General features: G+C 42.2%; 1 protein-coding gene across 4 annotated transcripts in view; it reads left to right on the forward strand.

The window, feature by feature from the left end:
• Positions 1-17,904, forward strand: part of Tmpo (thymopoietin) — a 23,332-nt gene extending 5,428 nt beyond the window's left edge. Inside the window, exons 2-9 of one of the 4 annotated variants that reach the window (XM_005358167.2) lie at positions 1,391-1,517; positions 3,711-3,869; positions 9,080-9,177; positions 14,203-14,322; positions 14,422-14,517; positions 14,854-14,964; positions 15,749-15,837; positions 17,285-17,904. In XM_005358167.2, the coding sequence (XP_005358224.1) occupies positions 1,391-1,517; positions 3,711-3,869; positions 9,080-9,177; positions 14,203-14,322; positions 14,422-14,517; positions 14,854-14,964; positions 15,749-15,837; positions 17,285-17,567 (1,083 nt within the window). In that variant the 3' untranslated portion in view covers positions 17,568-17,904. Of the gene's footprint in view, positions 1-1,390; positions 1,518-3,710; positions 3,870-4,609; positions 7,622-9,079; positions 9,178-14,202; positions 14,323-14,421; positions 14,518-14,853; positions 14,965-15,748; positions 15,838-17,284 lie in introns of those variants that run through there. The other 3 variants (XM_005358169.3, XM_005358170.2, XM_005358166.3) reach the window with 3 other exon arrangements.
• The last annotated feature ends 3,816 nt before the right edge of the window (positions 17,905-21,720 follow it).

Consider the following 21,720-nt stretch of genomic DNA (forward strand, 5'->3'; position numbering starts at 1 on the left):
TCAAATTACACTTTGAATTATTTGATTTATGGATTAGGCTCTGTTTCTTTCCCTTTTTTAAAGATTTATTTATTTATATAATGTATATGAAGTGCTCCATCTGTATGTATACCTACAAGCCAGAAGAGAAGAGGACATTAGATCCAGCTATAGATGGCAATGAGCCACCATGCAAATGCTGGGAATTGAACTCAGAACCTCTGGAAGAGCAGCTGGTTAATTTAACTGCTGAGCCATCTCTCCAGCCCGTGGGCTGTTTCTTGTTTCTCTGTTTTAATTTTTCATTTTGTGTGTATGGTGTTATGCCTGAATGTATGTCTGTGTCACTTGCCCAGTGCCCTAAGAAACCATTCAAATCCCCTGACACTATAGAGTTAGCGATTGATGTGAGCTACCAATTGGGTGCTGGGAATTGAAGAGCAGCCAGTGCTCTGAACTGCTGAGTCATCTTCTGGTCCCCTTTGCCTCATTTTTGATGCTTGGGATAAAAATTAGGTACTATAATTGCATTCTTTCTCATGTTGTCTTATATACTATATCCAGATTACTCAAACTATACATTAAAAAATGGTAGCCCAGCCGGGCGGTGGTGGCACACGCCTTTAATCCCAGCACTCGGGAGGCAGAGGCAGAGGCAGGTGGATCTCTGTGAGTTCGAGACCAGCCTGGTCTACAGAGCTAGTTCCAGGACAGGCTCCAACGCCACAGAGAAACACTGTCTTGAAAAACCAAAAAAAAAAAAAAGAAAAGAAAAGAAAAGAAAGAAAGAAAAAGAAAAAAAATGGTAGCCCAGTATGAAGAATCAGATTGGGTCAGGTACTGTAGCGTGACTGTATTTCCAAGACTCAAGTATATGTTGACTAGGGTTGGAGAGATGGCACAGAGGTTAAGAGCATTGTCTGCTCTTCCAAAGGTCCTGAGTTCAATTCCCAGCAACCACATGGTGGCTCACAACCATCTCTAATGGGTCTAGTGCCCTCTTCTGGCCTGTAGGCATACATGCAGACAGAATATTGTATACATAATAAGTAATAAATAAATAAGTATTTTAAAAAAAGAATATGTTGACCAAAGTCCATTTGTTTTACTTTGTTTTTATTTCTTTCTGGATACCTTTGGACACACAATTGCTGTCTCTTCAGTTAGGCAGGGCCTTGCCAGTGAGACATACCCTCACCCCCAACAGCAGTGTTTAACATTTAAGTTACTTAAAGTTACTTGTGTATCGGGATTGTTCAGTCTAACACAGTGGAACTTAGAAAAGCCTTCAAATAATTAATTTGCTGGGGCTAATATAACAGTAAGTTACTTGCTGGCTGCATAGAGAATGGCAGGAGTGTAAAAGAGAGAAGGTCCCCAGGTAGAGAAGATAATTCTACTTTGTTTACAGAAAGCCACAAAAAAAACTGATAAGCCCAGACTTGAAGATAAAGATGACCTCGATGTGACTGAGCTCTCTAATGAAGACCTTCTGGATCAACTTGTGAGATATGGGGTAAATCCTGGTCCCATTGTGGGTAAGTTGATCAAATCTCAAAGTCTTTTCCAAGAAGCAAGACCCCAAATCTATCTATCTATCTTTCTTTCTTTCTTTCTTTCTTTCTTTCTTTCTTTCTTTCTTTCTTTGTTTATTTATTTTACTCTTATGGTTAGGATTGGGTCTTTTTGTGAGTTTTTTTTTTTCCTGTTTGTTTTGTTTTTGTTTTGTTTTGTTTTGTTTTTGCTGTAGCTTTAGAGCCTGTCCTGGAACTAACTCTGTAGACCAGGCTGGCCTCAACGCAAGAGATCCTCTCGAGTGCTGGGATAAGGTGTGCGCCACCACCTCTGCCCGGCTGGAATTGGGTCCTCAGAGGCTATCAGTCGTTATTTATATAACCAATCAACACTTAAATTTCCTTAATTCTAAATAAGGAAGATAAAAAATGAGAGTTTCCAGGAGATAAAATGTTAAGTTTTCCTATTGCTGCTGTCCTAGTCAGTGGTTGTTTGGCTCCATTCTGTAAGCCTGATCTTATCTGGCAGTTGAAGGGAATGTGGTCAGACCATCTCCGTGAGTTAAAAGTATTTTTATTTAAGTCTAGACAGCCCTCAAGGACAAATGGAGCGGAAGGCAGCAGCACCAAAGGCTCTGGATTCTCCTTAGCTCTTCTAGGTAGCAGCAGTTTTGCCAGGGTCATTGTGATTCTCTTACAGGGTTTAGGCAGTAACCTCCAGGTGAGAAAAATTCACACACAACTTTGTGTAAAAACTTGAACACTGGGTGGGGCTTGCTGTGTTTGTTATAACTATGACTAGAAACAACGATTTGGTTTTGTCCTTTGTTTAAGTCCGGGTTTTACTCTGTAGCTGGCCTGTCTTTGCTACCCAAGTGCTAGATTTAAAAGTATGTGCTTCAGGGGCTGGAGAGATGGCTCAGTATTTAAGAGCACTGGCTGCTCTTCCAGAGGTCCTGAGTTCAATTCCCAGCAACCACATGATGGCTCACAACCATCTGTAAAGAGATATAGTGCCCTCTTCTGGCTTGTAGACATAACATGCAGGCAGAACATAGTATACATAATAAATAAATCTCTTAAAAAATATAAAATAGGGCCGGGTGATGGTGGCGCATGCCTTTAATCCCAGCACTCGGGAGGCAGACGCAGGTGGATCTCTGAGTTCGAGACCAGCCTGGTCTACAGAGCTAGTTCCAGGACAGGCTCCAAAGCCACAGAGAAACCCTGTCTTGAATATATATAATTTTAAAAAGTATGTGCTTCATAGGCTACTCACAGATAGACAAACCTGTGGCTATAATTACCAATAGACATTTGATATCTTTTGTAAAATTCTGAGAGACACTGAGATGTATATTACATGAAAATATGCTAAATTACATGTTAATGTGCCAATCGTTTGTCCTAAGACTACTTACATAGTTCCTAGATATATGTAGTTTGTGAGCAATGTACCAGTTGTATCATCTTCCAGAAATTATGGAAAGATAGGTGCCAAATGTAAATAGAAAAATTAAAGATATTCAAGTATGTCCTGCCCGGCTCATACAGTCTTTAAGTCCCAAAGAAATCACACAGGTCTACATTAGTTATAAACTGATAGGCCTAGTAGCTCAGACTTCTTATTAACTCTTATAACTTATATTAGCCCATTATTCTTGTCTATGGTAGCCACATAGCTCAGGACCATATTCAGCAAGGCAGTTACATCTTGCTTCTTCTGTGGCTGAGTCATGACTACAGACTAGGACTTCCTTCCTCCCAGAATTCTCATTGTCCCACCTATACTTCCTACCTGGCTACTGGCCAATCCACTTTTATTAAAAGACAATTGACAAGGCACACACCATTGTCCCGCAGCATTAAGGTCTTGTGTTACCGTTCCAGAGAAACAGTGCTTTGGAAGAGGACATTATGTGTTATTTCTAATCACTTACTTTAGAACCATGTTACTTAAAAGCTGATTTCCAACAGGTGCTGGAGAGATGGTCCCAGTTTGAAGTCTGTACTGCTCTTTATGAGACCTGAGTCTTGGCTAGAGCCCACATGAGGTGGCTCACAAAGGCCTGCAACTCTAGCTCCAGGGGCACCTGGCTCCTCTGGCCCCCAGGCATCTTCTCTGTCCCATGCACAAAACGTTTTGTTGTTGTTTGTTTTTAGTCTTGTAAAAAGATAGTTTGTGCCAATACTAATGGAACTTTTGCCTTACCACAGGGACAACCAGGAAGCTGTATGAGAAAAAGCTGTTGAAACTGAGGGAGCAGGGGGCAGAATCGCGATCTTCCACCCCTCTACCGACAGTCTCTTCTTCAGCAGAAAATTCAAGACAGAACGGAAGTAACGACTCTGACAGATACAGCGACAATGAGGAAGGTAAATTTTGAATGTTGTTAGTCAAATGTGTGGGGGTTTTCCTGACTCAGTATTGACCATAAAGAAGGTAAAGTTTAAAACAGTATTGACAAAATATATGGAATTTTTTTTTTGTCTAAGTAGCCATTTAACTTTTGCTTCAAATAGAATTTTTGTAAAGGCAAAGTTCTCTTTCTCCATTATCACATCTCCAGAAGAAATCATTAGATATTTGTCTTTCCAGTTTTTATGTTTGATCAGTTTAATAAATGCTCCTTTGTTTTTTTTTAAATTCTATATAAGTGATATGCTGAGTCTTATGTGCTATTTTGTTCAGTGTTATAGTTTTTAGATCATTACGTGTTTATTTCTTATAATTAATAATATAGTGTTAATATTTAAATATGACCTTTCCTTCTCTATTGATAGGCATACAAGTTATTTGAAAAATTTTGCTTACATAATTTGATTTCGTGGTAATTTTGACCATGATTTTAAATACTTTTTAAAATAGAACAAGACATACATTCCTTTTTTAAACTAGAATAAATGCAGACTTTGATATTTATAGTTTTAACTCATAATTTGCTAATTTTGTAACTATTTAATCTGACCATGCCTTCCAAGGCACTGTGTACCAAATTGGTTGCCAAGAGTGAAGTATAGGGTCCTTTTCTTCAGCAACACTATTTTAGCAAGGAGGCAAAGAGTAAGACCAGCCCAGACCACGCTTAAACTTCCTGCCTCTTTTGCCTCTACAGGAAAGAAGAAAGAACACAAGAAAGCGAAGTCCACTAGGGATTTTGTTCCTTTTTCTGAACTTGCATCCGCTCCCTCTGGTGGATTTTTTCAGGGTATTTCTTTTCCTGAAATCTCCACCCGTCCTCCTCTGGGCAGGACTGAACTGCAGGCAGCTAAGAAAGTGCACTCTGCTAAGGGTGCTGAGCCAGCCTTGCTGGGGCAGGGGCAGACATCCATTCCTTCAGAATCTAGCTATGATAGATGCGTAGAGAAAAGTTCTCCGTCATCTTTTCAGCGTGAACTCTCTGCCAGGTTGGCCTCTGTGGCCGCTTCTCCTTCACTGATCAGAGAGACCACTACTAGCTACTGTAAAGACACAGTAGAAAGCATTCACCGTGGAGGGAGGCGTAGAGCCCAGCCGGCGTGCACTGCGGGGTCTGAGGCTTCGGAGCAGTCAGTTCTCTCTAGTGAAAGGGAAGTGCTGCAAGAGTCAGAGAGATCCCAAGTCATTTCTCCACCGCTTGCCCGTGCAATCAGAGACTATGTCAATTCTCTGCTAGTCCAGGGTGGGGCCGGCAGTTTGCCTGGGGCTTCTAGTTCTGCCCCCATACTGGATATAGAAAGCATATGTAAGAGACTCAGCCAGTCTGGCCGTGAAGAGTCTGGATCCCTGTCTCCTCCCCACAAAGTCCCTAAACTCAGTGAGACGCCTGTAAAAGAAGGGAATTCAGGGTCACGTGTGGCATCTCAGGACAAACCTGAATCTGAACATATGTCTGCTTTTGCCAAAAGTGTTGTCTCTCGTTCCCTTACTACCTTAGGAATAGAAACGTCTAAAGCACATGATAAAATAGATGCCTCAGACCCGTCTTTTCCTCTGCATGAGTCTATTTTGAAAGTAATCGAAGAGGAGTGGCAGCAAATTGATAGGCAGCTGCCGTCATTGGCATGCAGATATCCAGTTTCTCCCAGCGAGGCAACACAGATACTGTCCGTCCCAGCAGTAGATGATGAAATCGTGGGGCTCGTTTCAGAAACCACCCCAGGAGCAGCAAGTCAGGCGTCCTCCGTTGAGTCTTGTGATAAACATGTGGACTTGGCTCTCTGCAGATCCTACGAGGCTGCAGCATCCACAGTGCAGATTGCCACCCACACTGCCTTTGTAGCTAAGTCTCTGCAAGCCGACCTGAGCCAGGCAGCGCAGCTTATTAGTTCAGACCCGAATCATCCACACCGAGCACTTGAGATTCTGAGCAGAGCCTACGATGCAGCTTCATATCTCTGTGATGCTGCATTTGATGGAGTGAGGGCATCTGCCCATGCCATGGGGTCTTCTACTGTGGGCCGGCGGCATCTGTGGTTGAAGGACTGTAAGATTAACCCAGCTTCTAAGAATAAGTTGACTGCTGCCCCCTTTAAAGGTGGGACATTATTCAGAGGGGAAGTACACAAAGTTATTAAAAAGCGTGGAAAGAAACAGTAATAAAGAACAGAGACACAAGTTTTGACTTGTAGAATTTATGAGCTTCTAGGAATTTTCTTTTGAGGCCTTTTAGTCGCAACAGAGCTGATTTCAGGTGTTAAGCTCCCACTCATCAAAGCATAGTCTGATCGCACATCTAGAAGCCTAATAGAGTTTATCTAACACTTTCACACACGTCTTACACTGTTTCTTCCTGGTTAGTTTATAACTGTGGGTTTAAAAAAGAGTTCCAGCAGCCAAAATATCAGTAGAATCCTCAGTTTTTGTTGTTGTTGTTTTATTTTGTTTTGTTTTTGACTGCTCTTTGTAGCCCTGGATGTCCTGGAACTCACAGAGATCCCTGCCTTTGCATCCTGAGTGCTAGGGTTAAAGGCGTGTGCCACCACTGCCCGGCAGCCTCACTTTTTTCCCTCCTTTTTAGCAGTATCATTCACATGCCCTTAAGCCTAGATCAGAGTTAAACATTGTTAATCACTTGAAATACTATTCTTTTTTTTCTTCTCAAAGGAATTTATTTTGCACACTCTAGTGTGCAGGAATGCCGAGTCTCACAGCAGTGATAGGCTCGCGCCCCGTGATTTCGGTCTGCTCTGCTCTTTGCTGCTTGTTTTCATCACACACATCTCTTGCCGGCCACCTCTGTAGCGGAACTCTTCATCACTCTTGGCTAACTAGATACATGTTCTAAAATTTGTCTGCATTCTTGTTCGCACTTTTGTCTACGGCACACTTCATGATAATGCTAGATCATTGTAACTCTTTGAGTGCCAGTGCACAGACTGGCTAATTCAGACACTGCAAGAAAGGAAGGGAAAGGGCAGCGTCTTGGTGGTCCAGAGGCACGTGCTGAGTGCATATGGCCCCGAGTTCAGTCCACCACCCAAAAACATGTGATGAGAGTTTAAATCTAGAGATACTTTGTAGGAGAACGATACGAGATATGTGTACACACATGCTCACGGGTGTGCTTATTTTTTTAGTAAGCTAATTTTAAAAGCAATATCTAGTTGTGCATTCAGATAGAGGAGGTAGCTGGCGGTTCATAGGTCACACAAGCACGAGGACGACACTTTGAGGGACGCACTATGGGTGGTGGGAAGAAGATAGTCTGTTCACTTAGCATGACTTGTAGATGAGTAAGACACTACAAAGACAGGGCTCTTTTACTTACATGTACTTAAAAGGGGTGTGTTGTATGTCCTGGGTAGTTAAATTTCAGATCTGAATGCCAAAATTAGCAAATTTAAATTATTTTCTAAAAACCTATACTCGGATGTCTATGTCTGTATGAAGCAATGTATTACCCTGTTTTCATTTGTATGGTGGTAAGGTAAGGGAGCTTGACTAGAGAGACATGGCGAGTAGTCTGAGCGTGTCCATGTCTACTCCTGTTGTGTTCTTAGGCTCCACATTCCATCTGCAGCTGTGGTATTTGTCTTCTGAAATGTACATGTGTACATGTACCTGTTGAGTACTGTGTGATTTCTCTAAAGCAATGTATTACTGTAGAATGCTTCTACAAATTCAATAAAGTTGTTAAATTTGAACAGTTTGTGTGGTCTCCAGAAACATGTTTTATGTGTGCTTTCTTATTGGAGTTTCAACAAGTTGAATGTTTGGATGAACATACCCTTTCCATTTTATCATTGAAACATTCCAGGAGTGTAATTGAAAATATTCTTGTCATATATACTTTCATATTTAAGGGCCATATATTTAATTGGCTGTTAGAATCTGAATTTGAACAAGGGCTTAATCTGAAGCCAGATAACTTACTTGTCAAGTCAGTCTCTGTTTCACTAGTAGGGTTGTTTGCTCTGCGCTATCTCAAGTTTCTGAGATTCTGAAAGAACAAGAGTAGATTTATTATACCAAGGAGTGTACCAGATAGATACACTCGAGATCTAGTAATAGTGTTGGGGATAGACTTGATTGTTATCAATCATTGTTTGGGGGAGAGGGGCATGGCAGGCATGTTTGGACTTACATATAAGGTTATATATAAGATTAGACTGGAAGGCCAACAAGACACAAAGTTATACTGATCACTTTGAAGTGTGACTACAGAAAGCAAACTCTTGGAATAAAAGCTTTAGCAGTGACAAAAGTAGAAAAAGTGAATAAAAGCTTTACTGTGACAAAAGTAGAAAAGTGAAAGGTTTTGCTTTGTTTCGAGGCAGTCTCACTGTGTAGCACAGGCCAGTCCACTCTAGACCCTCCTGTCTCTGCAGCCCCGGGTGCTAAAATTACAGGTGGCACCACCATGGCTGCTGGGAAGTTAGGGTTTTCCGTGTATTTTAAAGATTTCATATAGGTCTTCAAATTACAGTAAAATCAAGACTGAAAGAATTGGAACATCAGTTCTTTTTAAAACTATGTTAGTGCGTTAATGACTTTAAAGAGACTCATCATCTTAGTTGCTTCTTTTGTTGTTGGGGATTGAACCTAGCACCCCAAGTACGTGCTCTACTACTGAGCTACACCCCCTAATTAAAGCTCTCCTTGGCAGCTAATATTTATTATCAAATGATTGGTGCCACAAATCTTGTTTTTAAGTCTCCCCTTCCACATGCTAAATTTTAATTTAATAGCCAACCTTTACTGTGCAGCAGTGATGTGTCGCATGGACAGAAAAATGCGCCCACATTTGGTTTCTAGTGAAGAGCCTGCACAGCAGCAGTTCGAATTCTCTTTTGTTTAAGGTTATTCTAGGGGTGGAGAGAAATGGAAAAGAGAGAAACTAGGAAGGAGTAACCAGGTTAAACAGTGGGAAGCCACAAAAATGTGCTGACGTTATAAAAGTAGAAGTTTAGGCTGTTCTGTTTTTGGTAAGAGGGTTTGTTTGATAAATTTTACTAAGCAGTTTTTGCTCCATTGACGTTTTATAACAATAAACAGATTGTCGTGTGTGCTGATGTGTCTAAAAGCACAGTTCCAAAGTGATATTAGTAAAACATACCTCATCGAGTGTTGCGGTAAATACTGATTTCTCCAATGTCATTTCCAGACTCTAAAATAGAGCTCAAGCTTGAGAAGAGAGAGCCACTAAAGGGCAGAGCAAAGACACCAGTAACACTCAAGCAAAGAAGAACTGAGCACAATCAGGTATCGGGAGCTTTATGGTAGCTTTATGATCGCCGTGTGCAGGTGTGAGTCTCCTCATCTGGCCCGCCTGTCGACCAGCTTACTCCCTCCGTCTGCTTAGTCTTGTTGTTAGATGGTGTGGGAAGTAGGTGGTTTGTGGGGTGCGTCGGTAGCATAGCCTGTGGTGTCTGTCCTGTGCCGAGGAGCCACACTGCCTGCCCACTTTGTCGTTTTGGTGCAGTGCATTTGAGCCTGGGATCTTGGGTGTGCTGGAGGCCAGTGCTTCCTTTTGAGAGGGATGGTTTCAGAAGACAGAAATGTCCTTTTGATTCGACTTCTTTGGAATTTAGATGAATAGTTTTATACATCTGTTGTCTTTGTGTCTAGACTTCTGAATTTAAATCGACTTTGTTTCATCATTTGTGGCTTTCCCCTACACTCTGAAGTTAGTATGACTCTAAAACTACATTATTTAAGATAAAGATTTACAGTTGGGCGGGGTGGGGGGGAGGATGACAAGATACAGTTTCCAAGAGGAAAATTATAGGAAACTGGGGAGAAAATAAGTATAAGGCATTAATAACTACATTGCTTCACAGAGGAACTTTATAGGCTCTAATTTCCGCCTGGTTCCAAGGATTCTCATCCTTACTCTGCAGCGTGTTCCTTTGTTAGTCCACCTTCACCTCGTGTCTGCCTCATTTCTGCGGTGGTTTTGAGAGTGTGTCACTGTGTAGCCAAGGCTGGCCTTGAACTTGTCAAGCTTTCTGCTTCCTGAGAGATGGCATTGGATCACAGCTGTGCCCTGCCCTGCCCTGCTTCCTCCAGCCTGTTCCTCCCAGATGCAGGGTGGCAGGATTGTGTCACCGTTCCTGAACAGACGTGGTTGACTGGGTAACCTAGGCAAGGACTCTGTATTGATTCCCATTGCAGCTCTCTTTTCCCTGTTTGACAGCCATAGTTGATCGTGACAGTATTTCCTACGTTCGGGCAGGGGAGGCTGTTTCATATGTTTGGGTCCTTTTCCTGATGTTCTGTATAATCTGCTATCCTGGAGACTAGACCTGTGTGTGACAGTCTAGTCACAATGGAAATGTTGGGTGTCAGGGATGGAATAGTCTTTTTAACTATTATAGTTGGACTGAGGCTACTTCATTTAAACACAAGTATGTAGCTGGTGACTACTACATTGGAGAGTGTAGACCTTAGGAGTTGGCCTGGGTTTGGATTCAGTTTCTTTGACAGTGTTTCATGAGTGATGTAGCCCTTCTGTTGATCGTTTCCTTTAAATACACTAAAGTTAACTAGCACGTTCGGATGCTGAAAGGCTGACCCTTGTGTGGCCGTTTTACTAAAGGTTAGCAGCTGTAGATGACAGTGCCTCAGGTCATGATGGCTTTATTTGAAATTACAAAATGATGGCTCTTCTCTTTGCCTTGTTATTTGCTCTATAGCTTTCATTAAAGACTTTCCTTGCTGAGTTTCTTAGTTACCTTGAAGTCAGATATTACAAGAGAACCAGAAAAATGCCTCTTATTTGCCAGTTTTCAAATTAAAGCACTCCATCGTTTTTAAAGATGATAAATGTTTTTGAGACAGTCTCTCGGTGTGGCCCGGGCTGTCCTGGAGCTCAGTGTGTAGACCAGACTGGCCGAGAACTAACAGAAATGAGAGTTCTAGAATTAAAGGTGTGCCCAACGACACTGGATAATAAATGTTTTATGCTGTGATTTTTATATTCATGATCAGTTGTAATACATAATGATTACTCCTTCGTACCAGAGCCTTCTGCGTGCAGTACAAGCACTTCACTGCTGGGCTCCATTCCCAGCCCAATAGACGGGGTCTGGAGGCTCGTCCCTCGTTTCCCTTCTTTCTCCCGTCCTTACGGAGAACTTGTGAACACACGATGATATTTCAGGTTTACAAATACAGGTTATAAACTTGGTTCTGACATGTGTCTCATGCTGAGTATCTTGGGTTTTTTTCTAATTATTCTTTTCTTAACTTAAATATCATGTTTTGCATGTTTCAGAGTAAGGGTATTAAGTGCAATCCATTGCATTTTCATTAAGATATATCACTAGGATATAAAGTAAGATACTGCGTGTTCAGTCTTGTGAATGAGTACTTTTTTTTTGTTTTTCTTTTTTTTTGTTGTTTTTTGTTTTTTTTCGAGACAGGGTTTCTCTGTGGTTTTGGAGCCTGTCCTGGAACTAGCTCTTGTAGACCAGGCTGGTCTCGAACTCACAGAGATCCGCCTGCCTCTGCCTCCCGAGTGCTGGGATTAAAGGCGTGTGCCACCACCGCCCAGCTGAATGAGTACTTTTTATAGCTTAATATACTGCTGGGGATTTCCCTTACTCTATAGAATTGATTGCTTTCCCCTAAGTTTAGAGTCTGTTCTCTTTTGGAAGCTCTCTGTAATATTGTTTATTTTTGCTCCTTTCCCCTTTACATCACTCATAACCTTCCTCCCATCTGTTCTGGAGTTCACTCCAAATCAAAATAGAGTTTTCCTTCCATTCCTCATGCAGCTGGATCCTGCATGTTGAGATTTGTGGGTGTGCCGTAATTTATTCAGCTGCTTTCCTTGGGTGAATGTGTGAGTTCTTTTCACGTAGGTGGTGTTTCTACCACGACAAACATTTGCAGGTGGCATTTCATCTTTCTCCGTTTGTCTCGGGAAAATGCATGAGTGAAAGGGTTGTGTAGTTTTTCTAGGTGTCACCAAATGCCCTGTACCCCAGCAACACTGAGAGCACTGTTCTCTGTTGGGGTGATAGAGTTAGTGGGAATGGTCACCTCCGTGTGGGTGGTGAGCACTTGAGACTAACAGAGCCTCATCCTCAGTCATTGATAGTCTCTTTCCCCTCTCTCTCCTACTGTCCTGAGAATCAAATCCGGGAACTTTCACATGCTAGGTCCCTATACCATCCTTAAGCTATACCCCTTTGCTAATAGTTTGAGAGGCTCACTGTGTAGCCCAGGCTAGCCTCAAGCTCATCATCCTACTGCCTCAACATCCTGTGGTTCACAAGTGTATACCACCATGCCAAACACTTTTTTTTTTTGTCTTGTGGAGGGCTGGGGTTCAGAGCTTAGAGTGTGTTTGGGGTTTATAGCCTTCAATAGTCCATCTCCTGTATTTTCACGTGCCTCAGCTACCTGATGCCCTCTGGCTTATCCGACACTTAGTAGCTTAACCAGAATTCAGTGAGAGGTTTATTTCTTCCTTTTGTCCCCGTGATGGATCAGAACTTCTAGGGATCATCTTGCTGATAGTTGGTAGGACTGTGGTTCCTGCTGGGCCTCAAAGCGTAGAGCACTCACACTGTATATGCTAGTAAGGTAATCCTCTGTAATTGTTGGGTGCATTTTTCAGATCATTGCTGTGAGCAGCAGTGTGTGCATATAGTCACAGCACTGCTTGGCCAGCATAGGGCCATGACAAGCTGGAGGCCAGGGCTGAAATGGCAGCTGTGTCACCATGATTGAGACTACGGGCTGATGTTGTGTCCTCTGTTGACATAGTTGGGAATTTGACTGTTAATGGGAATTCATTGTTTTAATATGTTAAGAGTTTTATTTGTATGATTTGTCTTTTACATTCAACAGGGATTTGTTCCTAGCAGGCTAAGGAACCCTGAGGTTCAGATTGTGAGGCAGAAATCCCATGCTGGGGCTGGAGAGGTGGCTCCATGTTAAGAGCTCTTGCAGGGGACCTGAGTTGGGTTCTCAGGCTCATGGGTGCCTCACAGCTGCTTGGAATTCCTGTCCCGGGGATCTGATGCCCTCTGTGGCCTGTGATATGTATGTGCGCATACCACACACAGCACACATAGGTGTTTCTTTTTTTTTTTTGGCCAGGCAGTAGTGGCTCACACCTTTAATCCCATCACTCAGGAGGTAGGGGCAGTTGGATCTCTGTGAGTCTGAGGCCAGTCTGGTCTACAGAGTGAGTTCTAGGTCAGCCAAGGCTAGACAGTGAAACTCTCAAAAAAACAAAAGAAAAAAAAGCTCTTATAATGTCAATCGAAGTGAAGATAAACATGAAATTCAATTAAGAAACTACTTGTTTCTGGGTGGTACTTCCAGTAAATCAACACGCTTATCACAGGATAAGAGTAAAAAGTAGCTCTTTATGTTTACTAGGTACTACGTTAGACATAGAACTGCCGTTGATGTCCATATAGTATTGTTTTATTTTATTTTATTTTAAATTACTTAACTTTATTTTATGTGCATTAGTGTGAGGATGTCAGATCTGGAACTTGAGCTACAGACAGTTGTGAGCTGCCATGTGGGTGCTGGGAATCAAACCTGGGTCCTCTGGAAGTGCAGCCAGAGCTCTTAACCACTGAGCCATCTCTCCAGCCCCTACAGTATTGTTTTAAACAAGCTGCGGCAGCCCAAGAACACTGTACTGCTGCGAAGCTCTGGCTGAATGGGTTTGAGCTAGCATGTAAGAACTGCTAAGAATCTCTTGTGCTAGTGACTGAGTATGGCATGAACACTGCTAAGCAAGCTATTTCCTCAGCCCTAAATTATATTTTTTAAGTCAGTTTCATGTACCCTACCTAGGCTGTCCTAGAATCGTAGCAGTTCTCTTGCTTAGGCCCCCTGAAGCCACAGGATTACAGGTGTTAGTGCTGCTGTGCCGCTAAAGTCCTTTTTACCCCCGAGAGGGGTGGGGGGGAGTGTAACCTGGGGCTGGAAGGCAGCAGCTCTCTGCTTTCTGTAGGGAGGTGAGAATAACAATCACAGTTTGTCAGTGACTTGTTAGGGGCCTTGAACCTGATTGTTTCCTAGGGAAAATAACACTTACAGATACTTAGGAAATTTTGAGTTTAGAAAGTGGATTGTAACAAATGATGTGCGGATAAGTCATCATCAGTTCTCTGATTACAAGGCAGCAAAGTCAGTATCTTTACATACTTCTAGGGCATAGCATTGCTTGTAATTGCTGCCATTTGGAGAGTTGTTGGCTTCTTGGTGTGATATTGTGTTAGAATCTGACTATTTAACGTGTCGATGCTTGACTAGAGCTACTCTCAAGCCGGAGTGCCTGAGACTGAATGGACCAGTGGATCTTCCAGAGGCGGACCTCTGCAGGCACTAACTAGGGAGTCTTCGAGAGGGCCCAGAAGAACGCCAAGAAAAAGGGTGATGCAAGGCTTATTGCTTAGAGTTGGGTTTTCAGATTGGTAGGGATTTAGTGATTATTTTGCATTTATTCTTTTTGTTCTGTTTTCAAACTAACAGGTGGAAGCTCCCCAGCCTTTTCGTATAGATGGTGCAGTAATTTCAGAGAGTACTCCCATAGCTGAGACTATAAAGGCTTCAAGCAACGAGTCCTTAGTAAATATGCTTCATAACTACCTGAGTGCTGCTCTTTAGACTTAGCCCACAGGTGGAATCTGGGAGGTGGTAAATTCTGGCAAACCACAGATTTATATTACATTTTACACTAATTTACTCAATCATTTTACAAATAAATTTAATTCATTATGCAAGAATCCTAAATAACTGAAAAATACTTTTTACTAAATATTTGAAGAATTACAAGGAGGTCACATATGAAGCACGGAATGTGTTTCTAGATCCTGTTACTGATATTTTATTAGGGGAAAATCAAAGCAAGTGTCTTTGCTATGTTTGCCTAATCCTGAGTCTGAATAATTTGAATCTTGGCAGGTGGTCAATAGGTTGACTGGAAATTTCAAGCCTACATCTTCTATTCTGCCAATCCCTGAGTTCTCAGACATACCCAGAAGAACACCAAAGAAACCATTGCCAAGAGCTGAAGTAAATGAATACAATTTAGCCCACTGCTGTCATTCATCTTTCAGAGTTATTTTCTTAATTGGGAGGGGACAAAATTCTGCTGGGAGGTCTATGTATGTTCATGTGTGAATATGTGGCTTAAAGACAATTTTAGTTTTGCAAATGGAAATTAATATAATATGACCTACTAATCATACCGTGCTCTTGCTGCTGTGTGGCTCTTCAGGGATCTCTGCAGGGAGTCTGTGTGCTGCTTTGTAACTTTCTGTCACGGATCCATGCTTAAAATGCTCCTTGGGTGTAAGGGAAGCTGCACTTCTGTTGGAAAGTCAAGTGATAAGAATTTCAGATAACTGGTGAACTGTCTGATCTTTACAATGCTAACCGCATGGCTCACTTTAATCTTTAGCAAAGGAGATGATTTTTTAGTTGGAATAGCTCAGTAGACTTAAGATACAGGTCTGTATTAATTAGGCATCTTCTGCGTTTAACCCTTTACTCTATCCCAGAATTTCTAACTGGAATAAACAGTGCACTCTGCATGTAGAACAAGGAAGTTTAGCAGGGAATTTGCAGCCAGGTTGCTGGGTGTTTCGCTCTTGAATGTGTGGCAATTTTCCCTCTACTAACTACCTTAAGATATTGTTCAGTCATGAAGTTTGAAGAGTCTAGGAGACTTGTAAATACTTAGGTAATAACAAAGTTAGGCTAGAAGGGAGGGTATTTTGTTCCTAAAATGTTTAGGTATTTTAATTATTGCTTATGTATCCTAAATTTTAACTTGTGGTTGTTTGTTTCTTACTAGGTGGTCGAAAAAACCGAGGAAAGAAGAGTAGAGAGGGATATTCTTAAGGAAATGTTCCCCTATGAAGCATCTACTCCAACAGGCATCAGGTACTGGGAATGCCTGGATGGAGACTAGAGAGCTTTCAGGTCTTCGTAGCAGTGTTGCTGTCCCTTTGTTCTCAGCTGCTGTGGTTCACGTCCATGACAATTGAATCGCCTGAGTTTATTTTATCAAGCCAGATTATTAACTCTTTTAGGGAGGAAATGGGGACAGGGTTTGGCAGTACTTGGGATAAAATCCAGGAGGTCATACATGTTTGGTGAGCTCTGTCCCACTAAGTTATTTTTAATTTTATTTTGTGTGTTCCTGTTTACTTATTGGAGCCAGGGGTAAACATTGGTGTCAAGTGACTTCCTCTATTGCTCCCCACTTATTATTTTGAGACAGGGGCTCTCATTGAACCCGGAGTTTATGGACGTGGCCAGAATGTTTGATCCGCTGAGCCATCTCCTGAATCCTTCCTGCTTAAATTGAGACGGGGGCTCTCACTAAACCTGAGGCTTACCAGTTCAGCTAGATTGACTGGCCAACAAGCCCCAGGAATCCTGTCTTTGGCCTTGTCAAGGGGTTGTTTTCCTACTTCACCTGGGTTCTGAGGCTTGAACTCAGGACAGCAAGCGTGGAAAGCAAGCAGTACTGTTTTCACTGGCTGAGTCAGTTGACTAGCCGTGAATATACACGCATGCTCATGTGCTCTGGAATTGAGCATGGGTCCTCATGTTAAACTAAGCCATTGTCCTAGTACTTCCTGGTCTCATGTAGCCTGGGTTGGCCCTGAACTCACTGTGTAGCTAAGGATAACCTTGAACCCCCAAACTTCGTGCTTTCACCTAAGTGCTGAGTTTACGGATGTGTGCGCTGCAACCTGGGTTTTGTTTGTGTGTGGGCAGGTGTCTTCAGCTCCTGACACACCTCCCATGTGCGGATCGCAGACATGCAGAGCCATACACAACTTAATTCTTCATAGCTGAAAGATTTACAGCCAAAGCAACCTAGTATCTTCCTTCTTTTCCTCCTAAATAACCTTTGAAAAGCCTTTAAGATGTACTTAGAGAGTATTTATCCATGATTGTGGCTTTGGAGCCTGTCCTGGAGCTAGCTCTTGTAGCCCAGGCTGGTCTCGAACTCACAGAGATCCGCCTTTCTCTGCCTCCCGAGTGCTGGGATTAAAGGCGTTTGCCACCATTGCCCGGCGAGACCCGAACTCTTAGCCTTTTAGTTGTGAGCTCAGCCTTTCTAAGATTAAATTTTAAAGATTCAAATGTGGTTGTGGCTTTAGCTCTATAATAAATGCCCACATAGCGTGCAAGGCCCTGGCTCCCCTCCCACACCACCACAGAAAAAAAGAAAATACAGGAAAACATATAACAATCAGGCTCCTGATTTTATGTCAGTTTCTGCTGCTGCTGTATACAGTGTGCTTAGAATTAGTGTGTGTACTAACATTTGTTGTTGGTCTGAGAATAATCTGAAATTCTCTTTCCCTTTGAACAGTGCTAGCTGCCGCAGACCAATCAAAGGGGCTGCAGGCCGGCCGCTGGAGCTCAGTGACTTCCGGATGGAAGAATCATTCACATCCAAATATGTCCCCAAGTATGTTCCCTTGGCAGACGTCAAGTCGGAAAAGACGAAGAAGGGACGCTCCATTCCCATGTGGATAAAAGTGTTGCTGTTTGTCGTGGTGGCAGTTTTTCTGTTTTTGGTCTATCAAGCTATGGAAACCAACCAGGGAAATCCCTTCTCTCGTTTTCTTCAAGAGTCTAAAACGTCCAACTGAAGAAGTCACTTCGGCACATTCAACTTGGTCTCCTGTTTTTGGAAACATTGTGTCCACTGTTGACTGAAGAACTGAACTTGTGGTTTCACCTCAGTGCTGCATCGCAAAGCAAACACGGCATCCACATCCATGGACCTCATTTCAGTGTTGTGGACTCCGGAGATCACACTGTGCCATATGAAGAGTTTTTTTAGCTTTGGAACTTTTTTGTAGGCTTTATTTTTTTAATGTGGACATCTTATTTCACTTTTGGGGGAAATGCATTGTTTTGTGTATTTGGAAATAAGGCAAAACGTGGTGTAATGTGAAGCTACACATTAAATACTTGGAATTCCTACAGAAAAGATTTATGACTTATTCTCTACTGAGTGAAAATCTCGCAACTGTGAATGGAGTTCAGTCAGAGAGGGCCACGCAGTTGTAGCGCAGTGGTTTCTTCATGGAAGGTGCAGCAGTAAGCTCTCCTGTGACTTCTGTGAGTGGTGGCATTGCTGTGCAGTCCTGTCATACTGCCTGAAGTACTTTACATATCATGAAAATCCTGCTTCATTAAAACCACTTAAGTACGCTTGATTTTTCCACAGGGATCTTTTAGGGCAGCTTGGATGCCGGTTTTAGGCTCCTGTGAGCTGGCTGTGCCTGTGGGGAGAGCTGACAGCTTGCAGTGCGGCTGTCGGCTGTCGTTGGAATCCTGTCAGTCCAGCTTATCATCAAATAAGTGTGCAGGGGTGTTTGCTTAGAAGTTAGAAACGAAACACTGGTCCTCTGTTTCATTTGGATTCATTGTTTCAACATCTTCTATTACCAAAAAACTTTTTTTTGCAAGGGGGTTTTTGTTTTGTTTTGGGTTGAAGAAGGGTGTTTATGGGGCTTTTGTTTGCCTTAACCATATAATTCCTGTTGTAATTTGATTTAAAAGTATAACATTTGCTTTTAAATCACATATGCAGTAGCAAATGCTTAATCTGTAACTCAAATAAGGTGGGCATTATGATTTTATGTACTCTTGAAATGATTAACAGTATCCTTATGGCTGTCTTATTTTTTAGCTGAACTTTACCTCATGTATGGCATAGATAACGTTGCATTAAGTTTAAATTTTAGTAGAATCAAGGAAAGCATAAAAATTCTAAACTTAGTCATTTAAGTTGCAGTTTTACAGGCACTGACCATAAAGCACACTAAAAATGTTAAATTATTTTTAATAACATCCAAAATGTAAAGATAATTTTAATTTTTAAAAAAGGAGGAAGCTGAAGATGAATATTTAGACCAACACACAATCCTGAATTATCTATTACTGTGTTTAGCTTTTAGATATTTTGTCGACGTTTTAAGTAAACTTTTGCCATAGCGACCATAGGTCTGGTCTTTCAGGGCATGTGGGCAACTGACTGAGGTCTGAAGTGCTTGCCTCTCTGAATAACGGTGTCTTTTGAGATGATCCACGGGGGGCCGTGTTTTACTCAACTTGTCCACTCTAAGGGAATAGCCATCTTTCTTCCTTTCTTTTCGGACATTGCTTCTCAGATTGCTTTCAAACTTTTGTTGGTAATTAAAAATTGTGAGAAACCCCATTTAAATTGTTTTAAGATGTGGGGAAATAAATCAGACTTGACATACATAAGGTCAGTTTGGAATAGGAAAACTATGGTCCAATATAGCAAAAGTAGGACCAGGTAAAACATGCCATTTTTTTTTAAAATGTGTATTTGGTCTTCTGTCTGTGTCTGTTTTATTCCATAGAGTAAATGTGTCCTTGATGTAAATGCAAAGCATTTATTAATTCCTAGATGTAGAAGACTTTGCAATATAATTCAATAATAAAGTAATTAACCTCTAGATTCGTTGTTGTAATAAATGATTTTCAAAAAGCATAAATTTTAAGATGTCTATGTAGCATTTCTCACATGATTATTTATGATTAAGCTTTAGTTTTTGTTTTAATCTGTTCCTGCTTTCTAATTATTGTAGTAATTGGGTCTCCATTTGTTCCAAAATGTGTTCCTGAGCAGTCATTATTAGAGAATGGCATTTGGAGTCTCCCAAAGCACCACTTCCCTCTGCACTGCAGCCTGTGACCTTCCCAGCCGTACATCTGAGTTTACTGTCTTCGCCACCACCTTTTGTAAGACAGGGACTTACTATGTATGTAGCCCTGGCTGGCTTCGAACTCCCAGACCTGCCTCTTAAGTGCTCATTAAAGGAGCACACAATCACGCCTGGCTTGTGTTTGCTGTCTTAAATATTTGCATGATACACTCAGGATCGTTTGTCTTGCTTGAGACTAAACCTCAAGATGACTGGAATTCATCATAGCCTGTGTTTGTGAGATGGAGGTGCTGTTTCTGTCTTTGTCGTTTGTGCGTCCCTCTGTGGTGACTTTAAGTTTGTGAATCTCAGTGTCTTTGTATTCCTCCCTGTGTGCTGAGACGCCTCTGCTCTTCATGCGTATGGACTTGGACTTCATAATCATCCTACAGGTAGGTATTTTTCTTTCTCGTTCAAAAAGAAATGCTTAGGTTGATTCTGTGCAGCTGTAGATCAATTCTGCCCTGCTCTGTCTTCAACCTTGATAGTACCTCAAGTTCCAAGCCCTTTGTGTACCCTTGAGGGTTAAGTAACTCAGTTTTTTTCTGGTTTTTCGAGACAGGGTTTCTCTAGCTTTGGAGCCTGTTCTGGAACTAGCTTTTGTAGACCAGGCTGGCCCCAGACTCATTGAGATCCTTTGCCTCCCAAGTGTTGGGATTAAAGGTGTGCACTACTGCCCAGCCTTTTTATTATTATTATTATTAATCACATTTGTTTTAATCTTCCTTCTGTGGACATTTAAGTGCAAGCCTTGCTTGGTTTTTGTTTGTTTTTCAAGATAGGGTTTCTCTGTGGCTTTGGAGCCTGTCCTGGAACTAGCTCTGTAGACCAGGCTGGTCTCGAACTCACAGAGATCCGCCTGCCTCTGCCTCCCGAGTACTGGGATTAAAGGCGTGCGCCACCATCGCCCGGCGCCTTGCTTGGTTTTGCTAACTCGTTTACTGTTTTTGTTTCCTGTCTTCCAAACAGCTCTTCCTTTGCCGTCACGTGCCTCCTCAGCCACTTCTTAGTAATAGTCTCCGCAGGAAAAGGCTCTGACGCTCGCCATTGGTCTGGATTCTTAAATTGCACTTGCTGCTTTCCATGGTAACACGTTGGCCTTTGTGTAAGAAAGTTTTAGTCCCACATTGCCATGGACAGAAAATAAAATTCTCATCATCAAATTTACCCAGTTAGATGGCCAGCCCACCAGTGCCCTATGGTGTGTGAAGTCACTACCCCCCTGCCTGAATGCAGGAATACTTCTTCATTTTAAAAAGTGTTATTGTGTGTAGGTGGCACGTGGGGGAGGCACAGAGGGCATCTTTATTAACTTGCTTCTCTCCTTTATGTGAGTTCCTTATACCAAACTCAGACTCTGGCGAGCGCTTTTACCCTCTGAGCCATCCACAGGATCCCTTATGGCCAACTCATTTCCAGGGCTCATGTTTTCTGCTGTTTAGAAATTTGCAAGCAGACTGGGAAAACGCAGCCCAAGGGCTCCCCACCGACAAGTGTTGAAGAATGTGCTTGGTTAACTTTGGCTTTAGCCCAGGTTCTTTTCAAATAAAACATACAGAGTGTTCTGCTTAACTCTACATTTTGAATTGTCCAATTCCTCTACAGTAAGCATATCATACTAGTTATTTTAACAAAATGTTTCATATGGGAATTGGTTAAAGCAGCACTGGAGACAAGTCAGAGGCTACACACAGAGACAATAACTAAAAACAGTGGTTACCACACCCAAGGGAAGACGCTGGTTTCCTGGAACTTCACCATGGGCAAGAGAGGAGCCTCAGACTTTGTAGAGGTCGGGTTCTGTCAGATAAAAGCAGTCACAGTTACAGAAACCACTTTTTAGCCACTTAGGATATCTACAGAGCACCTTGAGAAAGAAACCCTGGGACTCTTGAGATGTTTCAGTGGGTAAAGATGCCTCCCCATAAGCCTGGGAACCTGAGTTTGATCCCCAGAACCTACACTGGATGGAGAGAACTTGTAAGTTTTCTTCTAACCTCCACCCTTGTGCCGTGCGTGCGTGCGTGCGTGCGTGCATGTATGTGTGTGTGTGTGTACACGC

This window comes from Microtus ochrogaster, chromosome 24 (assembly GCF_000317375.1).
Source record: "Microtus ochrogaster isolate Prairie Vole_2 chromosome 24, MicOch1.0, whole genome shotgun sequence".
Lineage (NCBI taxonomy): Eukaryota > Metazoa > Chordata > Mammalia > Rodentia > Cricetidae > Microtus > Microtus ochrogaster.